The sequence below is a fragment of the Pleurodeles waltl genome, chromosome 1_2 (assembly GCF_031143425.1).
Source record: "Pleurodeles waltl isolate 20211129_DDA chromosome 1_2, aPleWal1.hap1.20221129, whole genome shotgun sequence".
NCBI lineage: Eukaryota > Metazoa > Chordata > Amphibia > Caudata > Salamandridae > Pleurodeles > Pleurodeles waltl.
In genome coordinates, this window is record NC_090437.1 from 404,022,264 (window position 1) to 404,043,933 (window position 21,670).

A 21,670-nucleotide genomic window follows, 5' to 3' on the forward strand; every position below is an offset into this window, starting at 1 on the left:
AAACGCAGGAACAAACCAAACCGCATTCCAGGGGAGGTAATATGCAATCCTTTGACCCCTGTCAGCAATACCCACGTAGTTTTTTACTTCCCAAACAAACCGGGAGCCGAGTAAGGTATAGCCGTTCTCACGTAGGGTAACATGTAGTCCTTTAGCATTGGTAACAGTATCCTCAGTATTCCTTAAAAGCAGCAATTCCTGCCGGCTGAAAAGTATCCAGTCGGAGAAGCGAAGAAAAACTAAGCTGCTACATTGTTTCAGAAAAACGCCGCCACTGAGAAAGCCTCCGACCCGCGGGAAGGCTGCCGCTGCACTGGGAGGATTTCCGGCCGGAGCTGATGCTACGCGGCCGAATTACGCGGCCGCCATCTTGCTCTCCTCCCCAGGACTTGGCCCTTTCTATGGGGTAATCTTCACATTTTTGCCTTCACCTTCCTGCTTTCTGAACCCGTTTTTGTTCACACTTTCCCATTGCTAACCTGTGCTAAAGCGCTTGTGCTCTTTCCTTCAAAAATTGTGAAACTGGCATACACCCAATAGGCCTCTTTACTTTTGAGTCACTAATAAAGTGGTACTACCTGTACATAGGGCCTGTAAATTAAATTCTAGTAGTGGGCCTGCAGCAATAATTGTGCCATCCACTTAAGTATTTTTTTTTTTTTAACGTGTCTCAAGCCTGCCATTCCAGCCTGTGTGTGAAGTATGAAACTGCCATTTGGACCTGGAAAAATAAACCTTTTAAATAAAGAAGACAGCCCTTGAACATAATCGTACTGTATGCTCAATTCTTAAGGCCAAATGAGGTTGACGTGAATACCATTGGTCACCTGACCAAAGCATCACATGGGGGCACTGGGGTAGTGTCCAAATGCTACTGGAACTGGACCCTTCCCTAATACAAGAATTTAATTAGTATGGGTCTGCCTTAAGAATTGAGCATACAGTGTAATTATGTTGAAGAGCTGTATTGTTTATTTAATGTTTTGAGTGGAGGGTGCCCTTGAAATACATTTCCCGCTGGAGCTCCTTTGGTACTTGAGAATAAACCTTTTGCCAGGTCTGAACCATCCTTTTTAATACACATAAGTCACCCCTTGGTTAAGCCCCAAACAGCCCATAGGGCAGGGTGCAGTGCATTTAAAAAGTTTGACATGTACTTTTAATTTTACATGTCCTGGTAGTGAAATACTCCTAAATTTGTTTTTCACAATTGCAAATACCTCTCCCATAGGATGACATTGGGTTACTTTATGACATTAAATAAGTGATAACTTTCCAATTGGAAGTAGGTAGGAAGGTTGAGTTTGGTGTCTAAGGAATTGTATTTGAAACCCCTCTTTTAATGGTAAAGTCAGAGTTTAAGTCACAATTCTGAAAATACCACTTTCAGAAAGTTGGCATTTTCTTGTCCTAAACATTTGGTGCCTTAAGCTTGTCTCCTGGGTCATATGACTAGGTGTAGCTGTCAGTTGGTCTTCGTGGATTGCTGCCAGACACGGAGACAAAGGGGGAATAGGTGTTGGCACGATGGGCCATCTCTGACTTGATGAGGGGAGAAGCTGTAATCTATCACACTTGCACAGCATAAAGGTTCTGCTTGAGCACACTCAAAAAGGGTTTGACACTAGTCTTCTGTGTCCCCAGGAAAGCTGGGGCCAGGACAAGGAGACAGGAAATTCCAAGAAACTCTTGCATTGGAAAGCTCTATAAGCTTCTCCTACTTCAAAGTCGGTACCAGGTATAAATATTGGCCCCTCAAGCCTAACTCTTCAGTACACTAGATCTGTGGATACTACAGAAGAAAGACTGCTGTGCAGCTCTGCTGTCAGAAGGCCTGCTACCTTGCTGCCCTGTTATTCTGATGCCTTTGTGCCTGCTTGAAGAGAAGGAAGACTGGACTTGCACCCTTCATCCCAGGCTGAGTGGCTCTAAAGGTTAGCTGGCGGACCTCCTATTCTTAGCTACAGGGACATAACAAGCACCAGAGGCCTCAGTGCATCTGCCCTGTTGCTTGGACTTGAAATTGGACCTGCATGAGCCCTGCTGGCCTCTGATGACGTGAGGTCTTAATCAGAAAGAGGTGCCCCTCTGGTCCTGGATTGTGGTGGGACACCAGTGGAGTTCTCTTTCCAAGAAAATGAAAAATCCTGAAGTTCTTGGCTGTTCGTGACTATAAACAGGCCTGTTCATGCCAAGATCTTGCCACCCGCTAATGTGAAGCTCCAGTTAACCTGAGTCTTCGTGCTATGGTGACCGCCAGCGAAGTCCAGAAATGAGAGATCTGCACTTCCAGCTACAGCATCGACAGTCTGAAGTGACTACCAACGCGAAGCTCCAGCACCTACCATCTGGTATAACCAAGAGGATCTTCCCGCTACAGCAATGAATGTACATGACGCCCAGCATGCTGTTCATGATACACCGACAACCACCCACAACACTCACCCTTTTCCTTGCGGCCCCTTCCACAGTGAACTGAACTCTTCGCACTGTCTTCTAACAGTAACTCTTTCAGTGGGACAAACTTGTTATGTGTATCCTGCCCTTGCTCAATCATTGTCAGCCTAGCTTGTGACTTTCACTAAGTCTTGTACAACCAAACAGCCACGAGTGACACTTTGTGCTTTTAGGTGCTATACTTAGCTGAAATCTTTAAAATTACATAGCTACTGTTCTACTGACTAGTTTCGTCATTTTGGTCAAATATAATTTAGTAAATTTTATTTGTGTTTCCACTTTATTACTCTTTGAAATGCTGCATAACAACTTCATACATTGCCTTTAAGTTAAGCCTGACTGCACTGTGTTAAGATACCAGAGGGTTGAGTGAAGGTTTATTTGAGGTTTGCTTGTGTTTTACCCTGACAAGAATTGTGGTTACTGCTTGAGTAGGGTTTCCCATCTTCAAACAGTGACCTAATTTCCAACACCCAGCCAAAGGGGGACTCAATGAGGTGGCCCATCACTGTTCCACAAGTTCAAGTATGTGGTAGGGTCTCACAATAAGGAAACCGTTTTTCCCTCCTCTGCATTTTGACAATTGCTTGGAAAAACCAATGAAGAGACATCAAGATGGTGTTCCAAACTATGTTTTGGACGTCCATTTGGTGTTCACGTGCGGTGCCACCTATTTTGTCTCACTCAAGTCAGTGTTATAAAGGTTCTCAAGCCCAATTGAGTTTTTCCCATGGTCAGATATCCATGTGACTAATTCAATTAGTAATATTTATTTTGTATCGCCCGTTCCATATGACAGACTTAACATTCTTGTGCTTACAACTCATCTGGGTTATGTCTTCTCATGATCTTTTATTTTTTTATGTTAGAGCAGGAGGTGCACCTGGGATTCTCACTCTTGCCCTCTTATTTTATAGAAGATGGTTGAAGGTGTCAAAAGTAGACAAGATAGCTAATAAAGTAGGTTATATGACACTGTCACCATCTAGCGTTTGTCTGATATTGTCCAAGGTTGCTTTCAGTACTGTTTCCATGCTGTGAGCAGGAGAGAAGCCCAATTTTTTGGGAACCCATACTTTGGTGCTTTCAGGGAACTTGGAAATTTGTAAATGAACTGACTTTCATATTGTCTGATCTTGGATTTGATCAACAGAATGGAACGAATATTCTTCATTTCCTAAAGGTCAGCATTAGGGTTTTTAACAAAGGTAAAATAACTGCTTAAGAGATTAACATTCTTGGGAGTCTGGAGCAGTGACTGGTACTCAAAGAACTCCTGGAGTTCTTTATAAATTTCAAAAGAATAGGACGTTTATACAACCGTAGGTGTAAGATAAGAGTAAATATTTTTTAATTTATTGCGCATTTTTTTTTTTTTTAAGTTTGTTGTGCAACTGTCAGTTTTAGAAAGAAAGTGGAGAAGGAAGATAATGAAGAAGTGAGAGACAGAATGTTGCAAATAACAATATAAACAAAGCACATTTTCACAGAGGTCAAAATACTTATATGAGAAGTACACATTCAAAACTCAAACATTAATGCAAACAATACAGTATGAGAAGCAGCATGAGGCTAACCACTATGTGGGAGAAAATATTATCTTCGTAGGTGGGCAACATAAAAACAGAAGTATTACATGCTCAATGCTTAACAGAATAATTTAACCTAAAAACAAGAAATCCATAACAAAGTTTTACCTTTTTCTGTGAATTCTCGTTGACTACCAAGCTTCGTTAACATTGGAAAGGCAACCCACAATGCGAAGATGTAGGCGGAGCACAAGCCATTGTAAACAAATACAACTAGAATAAACCACCAGGCCACCAACGAGACATCGAAGAACAAGTCTCCCAGGTACTGTTCGCTCAAATTCTTAAAGAAGAGCAAGACATAAAATTATTTCCTTACTTTTTGCAGCCGAAGAGATGGAGTTTCCTTTGTGTAACACATTAACACTTAACATTGAAAAAAACAACATAACAACGAACACCAGTATGGAAAATGTTACTTACCCAGTACACATCTGTTCGTGGCATGTAGTACTGTAGATTCACATGCTCTGCATGCTGTTGCTAAGTAGAGTTGGGTTTGAGTGCTACAAGTTGTTTTTCTTCGAAGAAGTATCTTCAAGTTACGGGATCAAGTAACTCATCTTTCTCTGTGATTCTGCACATGGGCATCCAGCCCTTTGTTAGAATGTTTTCCTGCAGGTGGGTGAGAGAGTATAGAAGAAGTATAGAAAAGGAGATGTCCATGCAAGAGTATGTACATATGTACAAATACATATACAAATACGAGGTAACAAACGGCCAGAGGCGTATGGGGAGGTGGGAGGGCGCATGTGAATCTACAGCACTACATGCCACGAACAACTGTCTACTGGGTAAGTAAAATTTTCCGTTCAATGGCATGTGTGGCTGTAGATACACATGCTCTGCATAGACTGTAAAGCAGTACCTCCATAAAGAGGTGGCTAACCTGTTGTGCTGCAGTTGTCTAGAAAAGTGTTCTTAGGACAGCTTGTCCTACCTGCACTTGCTGACGCTCTTGTACATCTACCCAGTAATTCATGTTTCCCATAAATGCCATAGAGGTCCTTTCTTCCTAGTGGAATGTGTTCTCGCAGTTAGAGGTAACTGTCTTTTTGCCTTAGCATAATAAGTTTGTATGCAATTAAAGCTCCATCTAAATTTGCTATTTTTGAGATTGCGTTCCCCAATGCGGTACTGAAAAGGCTACAAAAAGTGTTTAGTTTTCCTAATTCTTTTAGTCCTGTCAATGTAATACATGAGTGCCTTTTCAACATCTAAATTGTGGAGCGCTCTTTCTGCCATTGTGTCATGCTGTGGAAAGAATAACAGGTTTGATTGATGTGAACTGAGAAACCACTTTAGGTAGGAGCCTGAGGTTTGCACGAAGCACCACTTTGTCTTTGTGTATTTGAAAGAATGGTTCTTCTAAAGTTAATGCCTGGAGTTCACTCACGTCTCAGTGATATAATAGCGATTAAAAAAGCCACTTCCAATATAATATTTAGATTCCAGGATGGGGCTTCGGGCAGTCTAGGTGGGATTACTCTTAAGTCCTTCAACAAAGGCTTTAATAACTGGGATTCTAAACAGAGAATTATGTGGTCTGTTCTGTAAATATGCAGCTGTGGCTGCAAGATGTATATGTACTGAAGTGTAAGCCAGGTTCGCATTTTGCAAGTGAAGCAAACAGCCAACAATATCTTATACAGATGCTTTAAAGGGGGGTCAATGTGTTTGAATAGACAGTAGCAAACAAAAGGTTTCTATTTTTCTGTCTAACATGCTCTAGTTGTTGACCTACGATTAGGAATCCCCATACACTCAGAAGGTAACTGGAGGCAACCAAACTCTATGACTTCAGAAGCCATATCGCAAGGTTGATTGATTTGGGGGCTGGATGCCTCATTTGCCCCTGTTCCTGTTTGAGAAGGTCCAGCCTGTTGGGAAGCTTCTCCAGGGGACCTGCAAGAGGTCCCTAAATATTGGGAACCAAGGTTGGCGTGCCCAAGTGGGAGCTACTATGATCATGGTGAGAGATGTCAGTTTGAGTTTCCGAATCAGAAATGGAATGAGTAGGAGAGGTGGAAAGCGTAGGCAAATATCCCTGACCAGTCCATCCATAGAACATTGCCCTTGGACAGAGGGAGAGGGTACCTGGATGTGAAGCTTGGGCATTGAGCATTTTATGCTGTGGCAAAAAGGTCTATTTGAGGTTTTCCCCCCATTTTGAAAGTATTTTTGAAGGACTTGTGGATGGAGTTCCGATTCGTGGACTTGTTGATGCATCCTGCTCAGCAGGTCTGCAAACTTGTTGTCTGTTCCGAGGAGACACTCAGCCAGTAGTTGAACGTGATGGTGATGTACCAACTTCCATATTGTTTGTGCAAGTTGTGATAACTAAAATGACGGTGCCACCCTGGTTTTTGTAGCTAATACATTGCTGTCCTGTTGTCCGTCAGGACTAGGGCAACATTGTGTGACAGGTGAGGAAGGCTAGCCTCCAGAGCTAGGAATACTACTTGAAGCTCAAGATAACTGATGTGCATGGATTGGTGACTGAGATCCCAGAGACCCTGGACTGTGAGATAGTAAAAATGTGTGCCCCAACCCGTCAGGGATGCATCCATGGTCAGAATAAGCTGTGGTACAGGGGCTCGAGAAGGCCGCCATTTCAATAGGTGGAGTTCCGCCATAGCAGAGAGAGGTAAGTTTGGTGGTCTAACTACACTAGATCCTGAAAGTGACCCTGTGACTGACACCACTGCCGAGACAGACATTGCTGTAGTAGACGCATGTGGAGTCTGGCATAAGGGACAATGGCAATGCAAGATGCCATCATCTCTACGAGACGCATGAGAGTCCTTACTATGTATGTGTGATTCACCTGAAACTGAGGAAGGAGATGTTGAAAACTGTGAAAGCGGGATCAACTGGGGTATGCCAACACCCGTTTCGCATGGAGAAGGGCTCCTAGATATGGACTGGAGAGGTAAACCCTAAGTTGTGAAGAAGGTTTACTGTGGTTTGAGTGTGGGATTGACATTGTTGTAGTGTGCTGGCTTTGATGAGCTGGCCATCTAGATAAGGGAACACATGTATTTTCTGTCTTCTGAGATGTGCTGCGACAACACCTAGGCACTTGGTAAATACCCTAGGAGCAGTTGTGACTCCAAAAGAGAAAACTTTGAATTGATAATGTTTTCCTGCAACCATAAAGCTTAGGTATTTGCGGTGTGCAGGGTGGATGAGGATATGGAAGTAAGCATCCTTCAAATCTAGAGCTGTCATGAAGTTCCCTTGTTGAAGAAGTGGGATAGCATCCTGAAGAGTAATTATAGGACAGTGTTCTGAGAGAATGTAGCGATTTAGGGGTCTGAGATCCAGTATGGGTCACAGTGACCTGTCCTTTTTGGGAACGAGGAAGTATAGCAAGTATACTCCTGTTCCCTGATACTGCAAAGGGACCAGCTCTGTGGCCCCTTTGAGGAGTAGAGACTGCACTTCCTCTTTTAGAAGGACGAGATGTTCTGGAGGTGTGGAAGTGACCTCCAGACAATAACCATGTTGGATAATGGAGAAGACCCAAAGGTCCAATGTTATGTCTGTCCATTCTATGTGGCAATATTGAAGATGGCCCCCTACATGTGTGGTGTGGGGTTTGGGGAGAGGCAGGTGGTCAGTATTTTCCTGATGAGGCCTGAGCCACAGGTGGTAGTGCTCTTTCCCCTGCCTCTGAAATAGTTGCGTTTGTGTGTCCCTCTAAAAGAATCTTGAGAGTAAGAGGTTGAGGCTTGTTTTGTTTGGGAGGTGGATTGGTCAGAGGTCGTAGATGGTCTGCAGCCACCACTACATGTGGGGCAACGAAAAAACCCTTGTGTGATAGGGACTGAAGAGCCCCCATAGCCTTCACGGTATCCGTATACTACTTTAACTTCTCAAATGTGGAGTCAACTTGAGGGCCAAGGAAGTGCTCTTTGTCAAAAGGCGTATTGAGCACCACTTGCTGAACTTCTGGCTTGAAGGCAGAGCATCTAAGCCATGCCTACCTCCTCAATAGGGCACTGGTATTGATCCCCCTTGCAGCATATCAGTGGCATCTAAAGCACACTGAATTGTGTTGCTGGCGATTATTTGCCCTTCTGAAACAACCTGCTGGTCACATTTTCAGTGCTCATCTGGGAGATACTGGAGGAACTCCTCCATGTCATCCCAGAGCCTGGTTGTACCTAGAGAGCAAGGCCTGTGAGCCGACAATACACCAATAGTTTCCCGCTTGTGCAGCCACTCTCATGCCTGCCACATCAAGCCCCTTGCTCTCTTTTCTGGCGTAGGAGAGTCCCCAGTAGCCTGGCTGTTAGCCCTCTTCGTAGCCACTACTGAATCTGGAGGGACCTGAGACCTGATGAATAGTGGATCGGAAGGTGCAGGCTTGTATTTCTTGTCCACCCTGGGTGTTATAATTCTAGAGCAGAGAGGCTCCTTAAAAATATCAACTGCATGATGCAGCACTTGTGGGACAATTGGGAGGAACTGAATGTCTCTGTGGGTGGTGGTTAGAGAGTATCAAACAAGAAGTCCCGCTCTACTGGGCCTTTAAGAAGCTGCACAATGTGGTAAGTGGCTACCCTGGCAATAACCTGTTGGTACCTAGTTGTGTCCTCTGGAGGAGAGGGTTGTGCAGGATATAGATCTGGATCTGTGGTAATGAAAGGCTCTGGATCATAGGAATCTCAAGGGTCTGGGTCCTGATAATGTGTCCCCTAAATATTCCCCTGCAAATAATGGTGAACCCTGAGGGGTGAGGTCTCCTGCAGTAGTAGATGCAGGAGAATGGGGGCAGGGGAAGAAGAAAGCAGGGGTGGAGAAAAAGTGGTTGAGGAGGAGGAGGTAAAGGCCTGGCTTAAGAAGTGGTGGCCTTGTACTTTAAAAACTTTTTTTTGGAAGTGGTAGGGTGTCCAATTTCTCCTGGAAAGTTATCTTCCTCTTAAAAGTAACAGAGGGGAAGCCATAATACATCCTGTGCCTTCTTTGGTGTGCAATCGGCGCTGTTTAGCATCAATGGTTTCTAGTATCGGTTCTACATGAGACGTCGGATTGAACATCGGAGTCTGAGCCTCGAATGGAGACAGCCTCTTCATGTTCGGGCTCCTCTTGTGCGTGTTCTTTACCAAAGATGTCCGGGGTGTCTTCTGAGGATTTATATGCCATCTGCAACCTGTGAGCTCTTCAGTCTTCTTCGATATGAACGACTGACACGCATCGCAGGTAGCCTCCTGATGATTCAGCAAAAGGCACAAGTTACACACCTTGTGAGGGTCAGTGAAGGGAAACGGAGTGGCACCGAGGGCAGAACCGAAACGATGTCCATTACATCATTTTTGCATCTTCTTCTGTGCGCGTGGAAGTAGGCCCGAGGCTTAGCAAGGCCCGTCCCTATAGGTGCACGGTTTGTATTGGAGCCGACAAGCTCAAAAGTACAAGGTGAGATGTGAAAACACGATCGAGATAATAATATGGTTAAAAAAAAGGACAGAGAGAAAGAAAGTCTCGGACCTGAGCAGTCAAAGATGGATCGAACAAATACACGTCCGAAACCCATGGCAGAGAGAAAACAATCCAACAAAGGGCTCAATGCCCATGCACAGTGTCACTGAGAAGGAGGAGTCACACGATCCTGTGAGTGGAAAATACTTGTTTGAAGAAATACAACTTGTAACACTCCAGGCCTAACACTAGATGGCAGGAACATGCAGAGCATGTGTATCTACAACCACACATGCCATCGGACTTGTAGTTTAGCTCTTGTTATCCATGTGCTTAAAACCCATTAGATGGTGCCCAAGCAAAAACCTTTATCATGAACGTTATACAGAGCTGAACGCAATTGAATGTCTTCATTTTTGTTTCCATGAGCCACCTGTTTCTAACAATGCAAGGCAGCATTCAAGTGGATGCTTCCTGAAGCTGTATCACATTTCCATGTTTCTTAAAATTCGTAGGTTACTAAAGCTCTAAAGTAAGTTGGCATTATAGTGTTCCTATAGACCCCAATTGCACTAAAATCCCTTTCACATGAATCAAGGCCACAACCTGTGCCCAATAATGAGTGAAAGGAATACAAGAATTAACTAGGTCGTTGAGGGCGTAAGTGTTGTCTCCAAGTACCTGTTTGAAGTAGCTGTAATCTAGACCTTTGGGTAGTACGCTTTTAAACCAAGCCATTAAGCATTGAGCTGGAAAAATAAGCAGGGGTAAGTGTAAAATGTCTGTGAACCACACTGGTTTTGCCCCCTAGGCTCAACGAATATCATTTATCAAAGACTTCATTCTGCTCTTGACTGTGGCTCAATTGTTAAGTGAAACTGGGAGTGGGAAGAGTTACAAAACTAACTGCCATAGTGGTTGAAAGACAGTGTTCATTCAGGGTGCATGCTTAAAGTATTTCCTGTTCTGATGGTCAGGTGATAGGCCAACAGGCGAAGCTGTATTTGTAGAATCTCAATTATACAATACCGGTGCTACGCCTATTTAAGCAGTGTCTTGATAAGCTTGTTACACCTGTGGTGCATCCTGATTTAATAAGCATCAGATGGACACGAACCAATGGGAAATTCTGCCTCACAATTAGGCACTGATGTCCACAGCAGGAGACACAGACTGACCGACTGGCACACCCCTGTTTGTACAAGCAGAAAATCCCTGTTAGCATGACAAGGCCTAACATGAGGCATACATCTGCTTCCTTCTTTTTCAGACTGAAGTACCTCGAGAAGAAATACTGGCATCTGAACCCAACTTACACCACTTAAACTGCATGTCAACCATGAGTAGTGTGCGCCCTACCATGAAGGGGAGGGGAACTGAGAAGGATTTGGAATGGGTAACTTAAAAACAAAATTAGCAACAGGATCCTTAAACACCAGTCTTCAGAGGGAAACAAGACGCTGGCAAGGTGGAGGAGAAGCATCCTTTCATGCTCGTACTGGCTTCCTTGGTGTAGGGAGGAGGGGTCTTGGGTGTCACAAACCAATACTTCCTGCCTCTTTTTGAGGAGGGATGATGTGTCACCCATCTATACCAGCAGCTGGAAGAGCTTACATTTTGTTTTTTGACATCCAGCTTTTATTCAAATTATTTAAAGCAACAACACTACTCAAACACTAGGAAGGAAATGTGGAATGAGCCTATACTTTCATATTAAAGGTTATGTCAAGCCCACTGTCCGACATATTGTTTAAGCACAGAGAATTTGTGTGGACTTATGTATTAAAGCATTGGACCATGGTTCAGGACGTACTGCACGAGCACAGAAAATGTGAATTGCTTGAGCTACTAAAGCACTGGAACCAAGATCCATGGTGAAATGCACGAGCACAGAGAATGTGTGTGGTTTGAAGTATGAAAACAGGTTCCAAGAAGTACTGTGCGAGTCTACAGAATCATTGTGGATTGAGGTATTTAAGCACTGGGACCAGGCTCTGGTCTGAAATGTCTTAAAAAAGAAAGCACCCGAAAGTGCAAGAGGCATACGGCCATCAGCAATGAAGCCTCATTTACAACAGAGAATTCAGTTCAGGATGCAGTTAGTCCATTTACACCATCAAAGCATAGTGTGTCCAATTTAGATAGACCACAGAGCAAGTTTCCAGCTAGACTACTCCAGCGCTGAAATAATAAAGATTGTTTCGCTCTAGAAAGTCAGAGAAAACAAAGTGCCAAGAGAAGGGCCAGTGCCCTACAGGAGTGAGAACAAATGTACAGAAGTAAGCAAGAAGATACAGCAGTCTGCGAACCAATGGGCCTGAGGAATAAGAGCCCTTAAAGTCCCTGTTCAACGAAGGGGCACTTTCGACAGAATATACCTAATTTGTCGATATGAAAAGGCTGCGTATTAAGCTGCTTGTCATCGGTTATGTAGGCCTGGCACTCTTCAGCACTAACATGAAAGTTTAAATATATGTATCCCGACTAAAGAACGCAATAGAATCTTATGTTCTAAATAGGATCTGTAACTTTAACAAAAACTGGACAATCCCACAAAAAAGAGAAAATGTCAAATGAATCAACACACTGCTTGTTTGTAATTATGGTCTCTGGTCATCTTACATGTAGTTCACAAGTTTATGAAGCACCCATCTGTCATGGGACAAAATAGGCAGGTAAAACGCATTGCATCATGCCTCCATATAAACAACATAATAAAGAAATCTTGCCAGTCCTCTGGGTTGCTCTTTTTAATGTTTCAGATGGTTAAAATGCTTTTTCTTCTGTCTGTCTGAACTATCAGAAAACTGCTATAACTGAATGAATGTCAACCTACAGACACCACAAGGTTTAGTGATATACAGTGATGGATGCACCACTGCTTTATCCCATACTCCATTTGGTATATGCATGTTCACACACTTTGTAATTTAAGCTTTGGGAGTGCAAAGCTGAAGAGACAGAGCAGAGACGTTTTTGTATTCCTGCAATGTGGAAGCCAATGACGACAAAGTAGTGTCATTTAAGATAAGATAAGGTGTCAACGTAGCATCTTCGAAACTCGCCAAAATGGGAATAATCCTTAAAAATGAATTACGAGTTTGCCTGTTTAGAATAAACATTGATGCTCTCTAAAATGGGCTTTGTCCTGCACGGTGTATCATCGTGAATTGTAAAAATTTACTAATATTTACCTTATCATGTGCTGCCTCTGCTTTCTCACGGGATCTAAGGCTTCAAAGACCAAACACCTTATTTTGCTGCCTACACAAGTTATGGAATGAATCGGAGACTGGTGTTTAAATCCTCCCACACCATCATAATATGGTGCAATACTCTAAAAATATGCCACTGTAAACACAGATGGCGCATAGGTTAACCATGAACTGACTGATTTCAAGTCCTCAACAGGTACATCAGAGATTTCAAAATACATTGTACCAACTGCCAAGTAGAAGATTGCTGTTGGCAACAAAAAGATGCACACTTCCATTTTAACCGGAAGGCTCTTATTCAGGCATTTATGGCCTCAATGATTACCACTATGAATTTATCCAAAAGGTACAAGTCTTTAAAATCTAGTCTTTTAAGAACCAGGTCAGGGAGCTAGGCTAGCTGAACTCCAGAGAAGATGTTTACTTTGAGAGCGCCAATGGAGTTCCAGCCTCTGAAGCCTTTTGTTGAAGTTTAATGGTTGTGTCCAGCCAACCCAAAGAGGTCTCTGAAGCAGGAAGCTACCATTACACCACAGGGATTCAGCTGCTCTAGTTGCCATTAAAAAAGTGCAAGGGATGATGTCTCTCCTGAAGAGGACTAGATTCATACTGTGCTAAGACTGTAGGAAGCAGATGTTGGTTATGGTTCCATAGGACGTGTCTCTCCGGTACTTGAGCTCCAGTCACAACTTGTAATCGAGTGGTAAAGGTGCCTCCATGCACTCGAAGGTGATCCAGGAAAGGGGAGGAGAAACTTTACATCGTCGAACAGGAAAAGAGGTAATGGTTCATATATAGATCCTGTGCTTGCTTACAGTCATGGGGCCACTTGCGATCTTGCTCAAAAGTCTAGTTCTGCATGAAGTCCTGTTCTGACTAAGTATTCCATTAAGATGAAATTGAAAATGCATCATGCACGTAAGAGAGCTTGACCACATACTGCCAACTCCAAATCAGGGCGAAAGTGTGATTGCACCAACTGAAAAATCATATCCTGCAAGCATCATTTGGCTCTGCTCTGATCAAGACAACGCAGCACATACATTCTGTTTCATGATGCACCCAAAAGGCCATCAGGGAGTAGGAGGCCAGCTTATTCTTGGCCAAGGCCTTCAGAGACATGCCCAAGTGTGCTGCTTACACTACAAGCATGTTTCCTGCTAGCAAATGATGTCCCAAGGTGTCCCTACAAGAAACACAAAAGGTGCCATAGAAAATGGAAATCTTCTTTAACAAAGCAATTGCGCTCCTGGTGGCGTTTGGAGTTACAAGGCCAGTATCCGACACCAGGCTCTTCCCTGTCATCCTAACCAATTTGCAGGTGCAAAGGATCGAGGTCTCTGCTGCTGTTGGCTGTTTTCCACAGAAATTATGGTCTTCTTTTTGGCCTTGCTGGATATCTGTTATTCTCTGGACCACTGCCCAATGGTGGACAATCTTCTTCTGGCTTGGGGAATCTGGCAGCTCCCATACCAACGCCTCCTCACCTTCTTGGGTTGCTTCTTCTAAGTCAACTCATACAAGGGGGGAATAATGTTACCATATCCCTTGACGAACCTCCTGTAATAGCTAGAGAAGCCTAAAAAGCCCTGAAAGGGGGATTGGTCACATTACAAGCCAACATTCAGTGAAGGGTTGCCATAATAAATGTATCATATTATCACTATTAATTGTAATGATGCTGGCTATCAGGTGTGTTGAATGATTGACAAGCAATGATTAACTATGTGCCCTTTTCTGAGTAAAGCAAACTTTCAGTGAGTGGATGATCTATTATATTACACAACTGCATGTCTTTTTCAAACTACAATGGTATAACTGGCATGTGTGCACATTATAAACATATCAACTATATGTTTAATTGCTCTTAACTATTAATCACAACAATGATGGCAAACAGGTCTAAAAAGTTATTTATGCCTGCATTTTCTCAAAGCACATGGCAAAAAGTTTAGAAATGCAAATGCCTTTATAAGGAAGTGAATGATTACAACTGTTAAGTATCTTTACAATTTTGCAGTTAAGGATGTTATCAAATTTGCGCCCGCAGTCACAGGACAGAAATAATGTAGCAATCAAAGCGCTGCACCTACCACAAAGTAGTACTTCTTGGCTAAGGTATGGACGAGTATTAACTTGGCCAATGCTGCAGACCCGTAGAGGAACACTGAGACGTAGAAGTGTGTGTACCAGGAGAGAGAATGGCCAGTGAGAGAGACGAACACTGCTACTAGGAGAACTGTAACTAAGGCGCTGAACCAGCTAATTAACATGACGCCAATGCCGTAGAGAAGATTATTCATGTGGACGACACCTAAAAGGGGAACGAGAGCCTCTTTAGCATTATAAAACCTTTTTAAAACAGCATTTTACGACTGGCAAATGTCTTAGTAGTGCAAGAAGTAAATTAAAATCAACGTAGTGCGCCAAGGTTTGACCACTGGGAAATCCTGCAGTGTGCTTTAAAACCAACTCCAAAAATAATTACAAAGAATCCTCAGACAAGCCTATGGAATCGAATAACAATGTATGGGGTACATAAGTGGGCCCTTCTTAGGTAAGTCAACAACGAACAGGCGAGGTAAATCCAACTGGTATGCATTGTGCGTTGAGTTTAAAGTAAAACTTTGTAAGTTTTACAAGCACTAGAATTGTTATTATTATTTTTTGTATACACCATTTTGTACAAATAGTACTTCCACAAACATGTAAATGAACAATTCCTCCTCACAGCGTGATCTTTACTTATTCCTCGTGGAGTCTATGGCATTAAACTATGTCTGTAATTCCCAAACTTCTTTAGCAAATCCCTTGCTTTGAACTTTATAATAAACACCTAATAACTGATGGAAAAACACACTTTTCTACTATGTTACTATGTTACTTTGCCACTTCGCCATCATTCATTAACGTAATATGTTCTTAAATAGCGCTTTGATAGCAGCACTTCTGTTTCTATTATCCACTTTATGATACTCACCATTTACGGAAACAATTTATAACACTACCCTCAGCATTAAAATTTGCGACCTTCAAATCACCACAATTGTCCGCGGCAATCGTCCGACTCTCTCATCCATCCTTATCTTAGCTCTCACTTGTATTCCCAGGCAAAACATATTTCTCACAATTTCAAGCCTGCACATACTGTATCTCAGCTTTGCTCACTCGCAATGCTCCTGTCTCGATCACATTTTCAATTCTGATATTTTTTAGTCATTTCGGCAGGCCTCTTAATTACGTTTCGTTCAGCGTCATAATAAGCCTAAAATATACAATACTATTCCAAACATACTCATTTTGACCTTGCCCCGACAATAAAAACTATCCTGTTCAGTAGTATTGGCCGCAATACTAACAGGTGCTGGTCTCTGGGTAACCAGGTGCTGGTTGGAAAGCATATGGGGGCCTTGATGAGGCTGGTCAGCACTTCGTTGACCTCGATCTGAATGCAGGAAGAGGCCAGATGATGGTGGACAGGCAAAAACATGGCAGCAGTACGGAAGATTGTTGAGTGTGTTTAATCAGACTGCAGGCGAAGAAATAAGAAAAATAAAAAAACAGGTATTCCCCATTTATGAACCCTGGAACCATATCCCTGTATTGATTAGTCCCGTATCTATCCTGCTTCAATTTAGGAAAGAGCTGAAGACACGCCACTTTAAAGAACACTGGATCAGGTTGTGCTAACAGTTCACTTTTGCGTTTAGAAATCAGCTATCAATCCCATCACAGATGACTGCAGTCTTGGCCTTGGACCCTGTGCCCAGCTACGTTGCTTATCTGTTGGTGAGCGGCATCGAAACATGTGCCATCTGTCAGGAAACTCGCAATACAAGTCTGCTGAACAGAAAAACAGTCTCAGTAACGATGGGAGTCTGAGGAGCAGTCTTAAGCTCGGGGACTGAGCCCGGCCTTTCAAACCTACATTAGCCAGGAATAATCGTCCATATCGGCATGTCATTTATGTCACAAGGGAACACAGCAACTAAGTAAGGCTTCTACCACCCGACAGTCCTGCAAAGGATCCTACACCTCCCACAGACAACCCAAAGGATGACCGTGTTGATTCTTGGCTCACCTACCGTAGTTATATTCATGATAAATGATCGGTAAAATCACTGAAGCGCCAGGGCCTGCCTAGAACTATGCTATAAAACGTATTTGCAGAAGAAAGGGATTGCACCACATGTTCCACGTCATGAAAACCGGCTTCTGGCCAAACAAGGCCTGGATTTGGAGATCCTGTTCCTGATACAAAGAAATTAGTCGTCAGAAGCCTTCCTACCTCGCCAGCGTACTGTACACTGGATCAGTGAGGCACACAAGACAAGTTTTTAGGGGCCAGTATGTTATTGTAACATGTGGAACTGGTGATGACCTAGCTCAATTATCAAGGATGTCATTTGGGCAAAATTAATGTTAAGCCATCGTACTTTCGTGTAAAGAAAGTGGGGGCTCACCTACATGTGGAAAAGATTAACGTTTAAGAGAACTAATCATATAGTTATTTTCCATTGACCTGTGAAACAAGGAATCTCCCAAATGTCTGCTTGACAGCAGCCCGCCTCAAAGATAATGTATTCATCTACCTAGGAACTAGGTTATTTCACTGCGGGCACTGGAACCATACAAGAATGCGTCGTGTTTGTATTTCTGTGCACACCGCTTTCCCCGTCTCAAGTACAATATCGTAAAAAACATACCCTTACGTGGGAACAGCAAAATGGTTGAGGTGCTTGCCAGCTCACAATAATTCAAGCCTCAATGCAGAGAAATGTTAAAACATCTCCGTTTATATGTCTTCCTCTTACTATCTTTATACAGTGGTGAGGGAAAAAACTAAGATGGCTGGAGCGGTGAGCTCTCTCCCAATCACAGCACAACGAACAAAAAGCTCTTTAAAAAGTGCAGAACGTTCTTCCCACCTCATCTATGAATGAAATGCATGAACCATCCAAATCTATACATCCCAAACCAGTAAACCCGAGGGTATGACCGAGGATCATAGTTTAAGAATCTACCAACAACAGGCATTATGAGCAGTTTTGAATCGGTCAAAAACATTAAGATTGAACATAGTACAGTAACAAAATCATTCCTGTCGGTTAATTGTAATTCTTTAAAAAAAAAAAAAGATCACATCTGAAGCAGTACCAATAGGATGACTTACCACCATTTCTAGGTTTGAAGTATTTTTTGCCCAGGTACAGAAGTGCAGCTGATGCTATCAGAGAGTTTATTACAGCACCAACACGTGCTGGATAAACCAACACAAAGAGACCACACACGTCAAAGAAGACTATGTTTCCATGTCGGTACTCAGAAGAATGAGCCAACTCATCACTGGAGGCCAAATATTTGAGAACACCAAGAATATTGTCACCTGTTAAAAAATAAACAACCATTAGAAAAGAGCAAAAATAATTTCTTAAACCTCTTATTGTGCAAACAACATCACTCAATTGATACTGTACAAACTGTCTGAATTGGTACCCAATCAGGTTATATCAAGCTACAACTGAAATCTTTCTTGACATCAGAGGACAAACCTTTAGGTCATTTTAGTCTGCTGTGAATTAACTGTTCCAAAATGATATAGTACATAAATAGGTAGATTAGTCTACATACTACACCATGTACACACTCAGAAACTAGCAGACCTGCGAAAGTAAAGTATTTTTGATGAAACAAAGAATAGTTTATTTCTGTCAATACTGAGATCAGCTTGATTTAATTGACGATGCACACTTCTTTCTGGAGGTAATTTGAAAATTTACTGCTATGCACGTTACTTTTACATTTGGCTTAAGTGTTTGATTATGCTGAACCTCTGAAAGATATGCACGAGTACACTTGGAAGGAGTTCAACAACCACTGAAGGCAGCACAGTTGCAGTTGGTCCTTTAGGCTATTTCAATTATCTACTGAAGGGCAAAAGCAATTACAATGCGGTTGGAACCACACATTTACCATGCAGGGTTTAGATTGCATGGGTCTTTACCACACAAACTTTTACAATGAATACCTTTACCATGCATGCCTTTACAACGAAAATTTAAGTATTTTGCAGGTAAGGGTATATATATATATATACATATAAGCATGTATATATACGTATATACATATAGATATTAATTTCGCCAACAGCAGTATCATGCACTCCAGAGGATTTTTTCAATAATTTTATTCAGCCACACTTGAAAAAAAAAAAAAAAAAAAAAAAACTTTGACAGATGGGTTTTGGTGTAAAGCCTGCAGTGACACTGAAGAAGGCTTTATGCTGAAACGTGTCTATCAAACCCTATGAGTGTGGCTGCATAAACCTTCTCACGGAGTGCGTGACATTGCTGTTGGAGAAACGAAGATACTGTGAGGCCGCCCTCACTTTTAGCAGCACCCACCATGAGAGAGGTGCATCCGCTTTTTCTGGCGTAAGCAGGAAACAAATATACATATGGAAAATGTCACTTACCCAGTGTACATCTGTTCGTGCCATGTGGTGCTGCAGATTCACATGCTATGCACAGCTTCCGCCATCTAGTGTTGGGCTTGGAGTGTTACAAGTTGTTTTTCTTCAAAGAAGTCTTTTTTTCAAGCCACGGGATCGAGTGACTCTTTCTCTTGGTCATAGTCATAGTGCGCAAGAGCATCAACTCCTTTGTTAGATTGTTTTCCCGCAAAAGCGTGCAGGAAGGAGTGATAGAGTGAAGAATGTAAATGTGCTATAAAAATAATAAGTAAATAACATGTCCATGCAAATGTAAATGTATATACATATGTATAAATAAGAACTGCAACAACGACAGGCTTCCGGGGAGGAGGGAGGGTGCATGTGAATCTGCATCACTATATGCCACAAACATAGTCTATACATGCTATGTATAGACTAAAAAGCAGTTGCTCACCCCCCAAAAAGCGGTGGCTAGCCCGTAGGAGTTGAAGTTGTTTGAAATAATGTTCTTAGTACAGCTTGGCAAACATTGGCTTGTTGCTTTGAAAATACATCCACGCAGTAATGCTTTGTAAATGTATGTGGTGTAGACCATGTGGCAGCTTTGCATTTGTCTGCCATTGGTATGTTTCCTAAAAATGCCATAGAAGCCCCTTTTTCCTAGTGGAATGAGCTTTAGGTGTTACCAAAAGTTATCGTTTTGCCTTGATGTAACATGTTTGACTACATTTAAATAATCCATCTAGCTAATCCTTGTTTAGAGATAGGATTATTTTTATGTGGTTGTTGAAAAGCCACAAAGAGCTGCTTAGTTTTTCTAAACTCTTGTTCTATCCGCTTAATACATTAGAGCTCTTTTAAGGTCAAGAGTGTGAAGGGCTCTTTGAGCAGTTGAATCTGGCTGTGGGAAGAAGACTGGCAATACCACTGTCTGGTTAATGTGACAAGGTGATACAACCTTTGGCAGGAATTTTGGATTCGTTCTAAGTACAAATTTATGCTTGTATACTCCTCCAGAGTGAATGCCTATATTTCACTAACTCTTCTTAACGAAGTAAATGCTACTAAGAAAGAAACTTTCCAAGTTAGAAATTGAATCTCACATGAATGCATGGGTTCAAATGGTGGCCCCATTAGTCCTGTGAGTACAACATTTAGACTCCAAGCAGGAACTGATGGGGTTCTTGGTGGAATAATATGTTTTAGTCCTTCCATGATGGCTTTAATAACTGGAACTCTAAAGAGGGATGTATGTTGTATAGTTTGTAAATATGCTGATATAGCAGTAAGATGAATTTTAATGGACGAGAAAGCTAAATTTGCCTTTTGCAAAGGAAGTAGGTAGGATACGATATCTTGTATAGATGCTGTAAGTGGGTCAATATTTTTAGATTGACAGTGATAAAACGTTTCCACTTGTTAGCATAACATTGTCAAGTTGTAGGTTTGCATGCTTGTTTGAGCACTTCCATACATTCTAATGGAAGATGCAAATATCCAAATGTTATGACTTCAGGAGCCAAGTCGCTAAATTGAGAGCACTGGGATTGGGATGTCTGATTTGACCTTCGTTTTGTGTTAACAAATCGGGTCTGTTTGGAAGTTTGCAGTGAGGTACTACAGACAGATCTAAGAGTGTTGTGTACCAATGCTGTGGTGCCCAGGTGGGGACTATCAGTATCGCAGTGAGAGAAGTTTGACACAGTTTGTTGACCAGAAATGGAATTAGTGGGAGAGGCGGAAAACCGTAAGCAAATATCCCTGACCAGTTGATCTATAAAGCGTTGCCCTTGGAGAGCGGGTGTGTGTGCCTGAATGCGAAGAGGTCTATTTCTGGTGTCCCCCACCTTTGAAAGTACTTTTGAAGTACCTGAGTGGGAATCTCCCATTCGTGTATATGTTGGTGTGGCCTGCTTAGGAGGTCCGCTAGCTGATTGTGTATTCCTGAGATGTATTCTGCTAATAAGTAAATATAATTGTGAATCGCCCATTTCCAAATTGTTTGGGCTAGTCGAGACAGTGGAGATGACTGTGTTCCCCCTTGTTTCTTCAGATAGTACATTGTTGTCATATTGTCTGTTTTTATCAAGACAGTTTTGTATTTGAGAAGTGGTTGAAATGCTTTTAGGTCAAAGAACACAGCTAACAATTCTAAATGGTTTATGTGATAAGTTAACTGTTTTGAGTTCCATTCCCCTTATGTGGTATGGTTGTTGAGATGAGCTCCCCAACCTATCATTGATGCATCTGTTATTGTGGTTTGAGGCACAGGGTCCTGAATTGACCGCCCCTTTATTAGATTGCTGTGATTTCACCACTGAAGGGACTTGTGCGTCTGGCGGTCTAACAACACTAGATCTTGTAATTAATTGACCCTGTGCCTGAGACCATTGTTATGAGAGGCACTGAAGTGTTCTCATATTTTATCGTGCATGCAGTACTACTGTGATGCAGGATGCCATCATTCCCAATAATTTCATGATAAACCTTACTCGGTAACGGTGATTTGACTGCATTTGTGTTATAAG

General features: G+C 42.3%; 1 protein-coding gene across 1 annotated transcript in view; it reads right to left on the reverse strand.

Moving 5' to 3' along the window:
- The window catches only part of ERMP1 (endoplasmic reticulum metallopeptidase 1), a 438,183-nt gene that overhangs the window by 136,716 nt on the left and 279,797 nt on the right, over positions 1-21,670 (reverse strand). The window contains exons 7-9 of the mRNA XM_069240202.1: positions 17,862-18,074; positions 14,782-15,002; positions 4,155-4,329 (exon numbers count right to left, since the gene is read on the reverse strand). Coding sequence (XP_069096303.1) covers positions 4,155-4,329; positions 14,782-15,002; positions 17,862-18,074 — 609 coding nt within the window. The remainder of the gene's footprint in view (positions 1-4,154; positions 4,330-14,781; positions 15,003-17,861; positions 18,075-21,670) is intronic.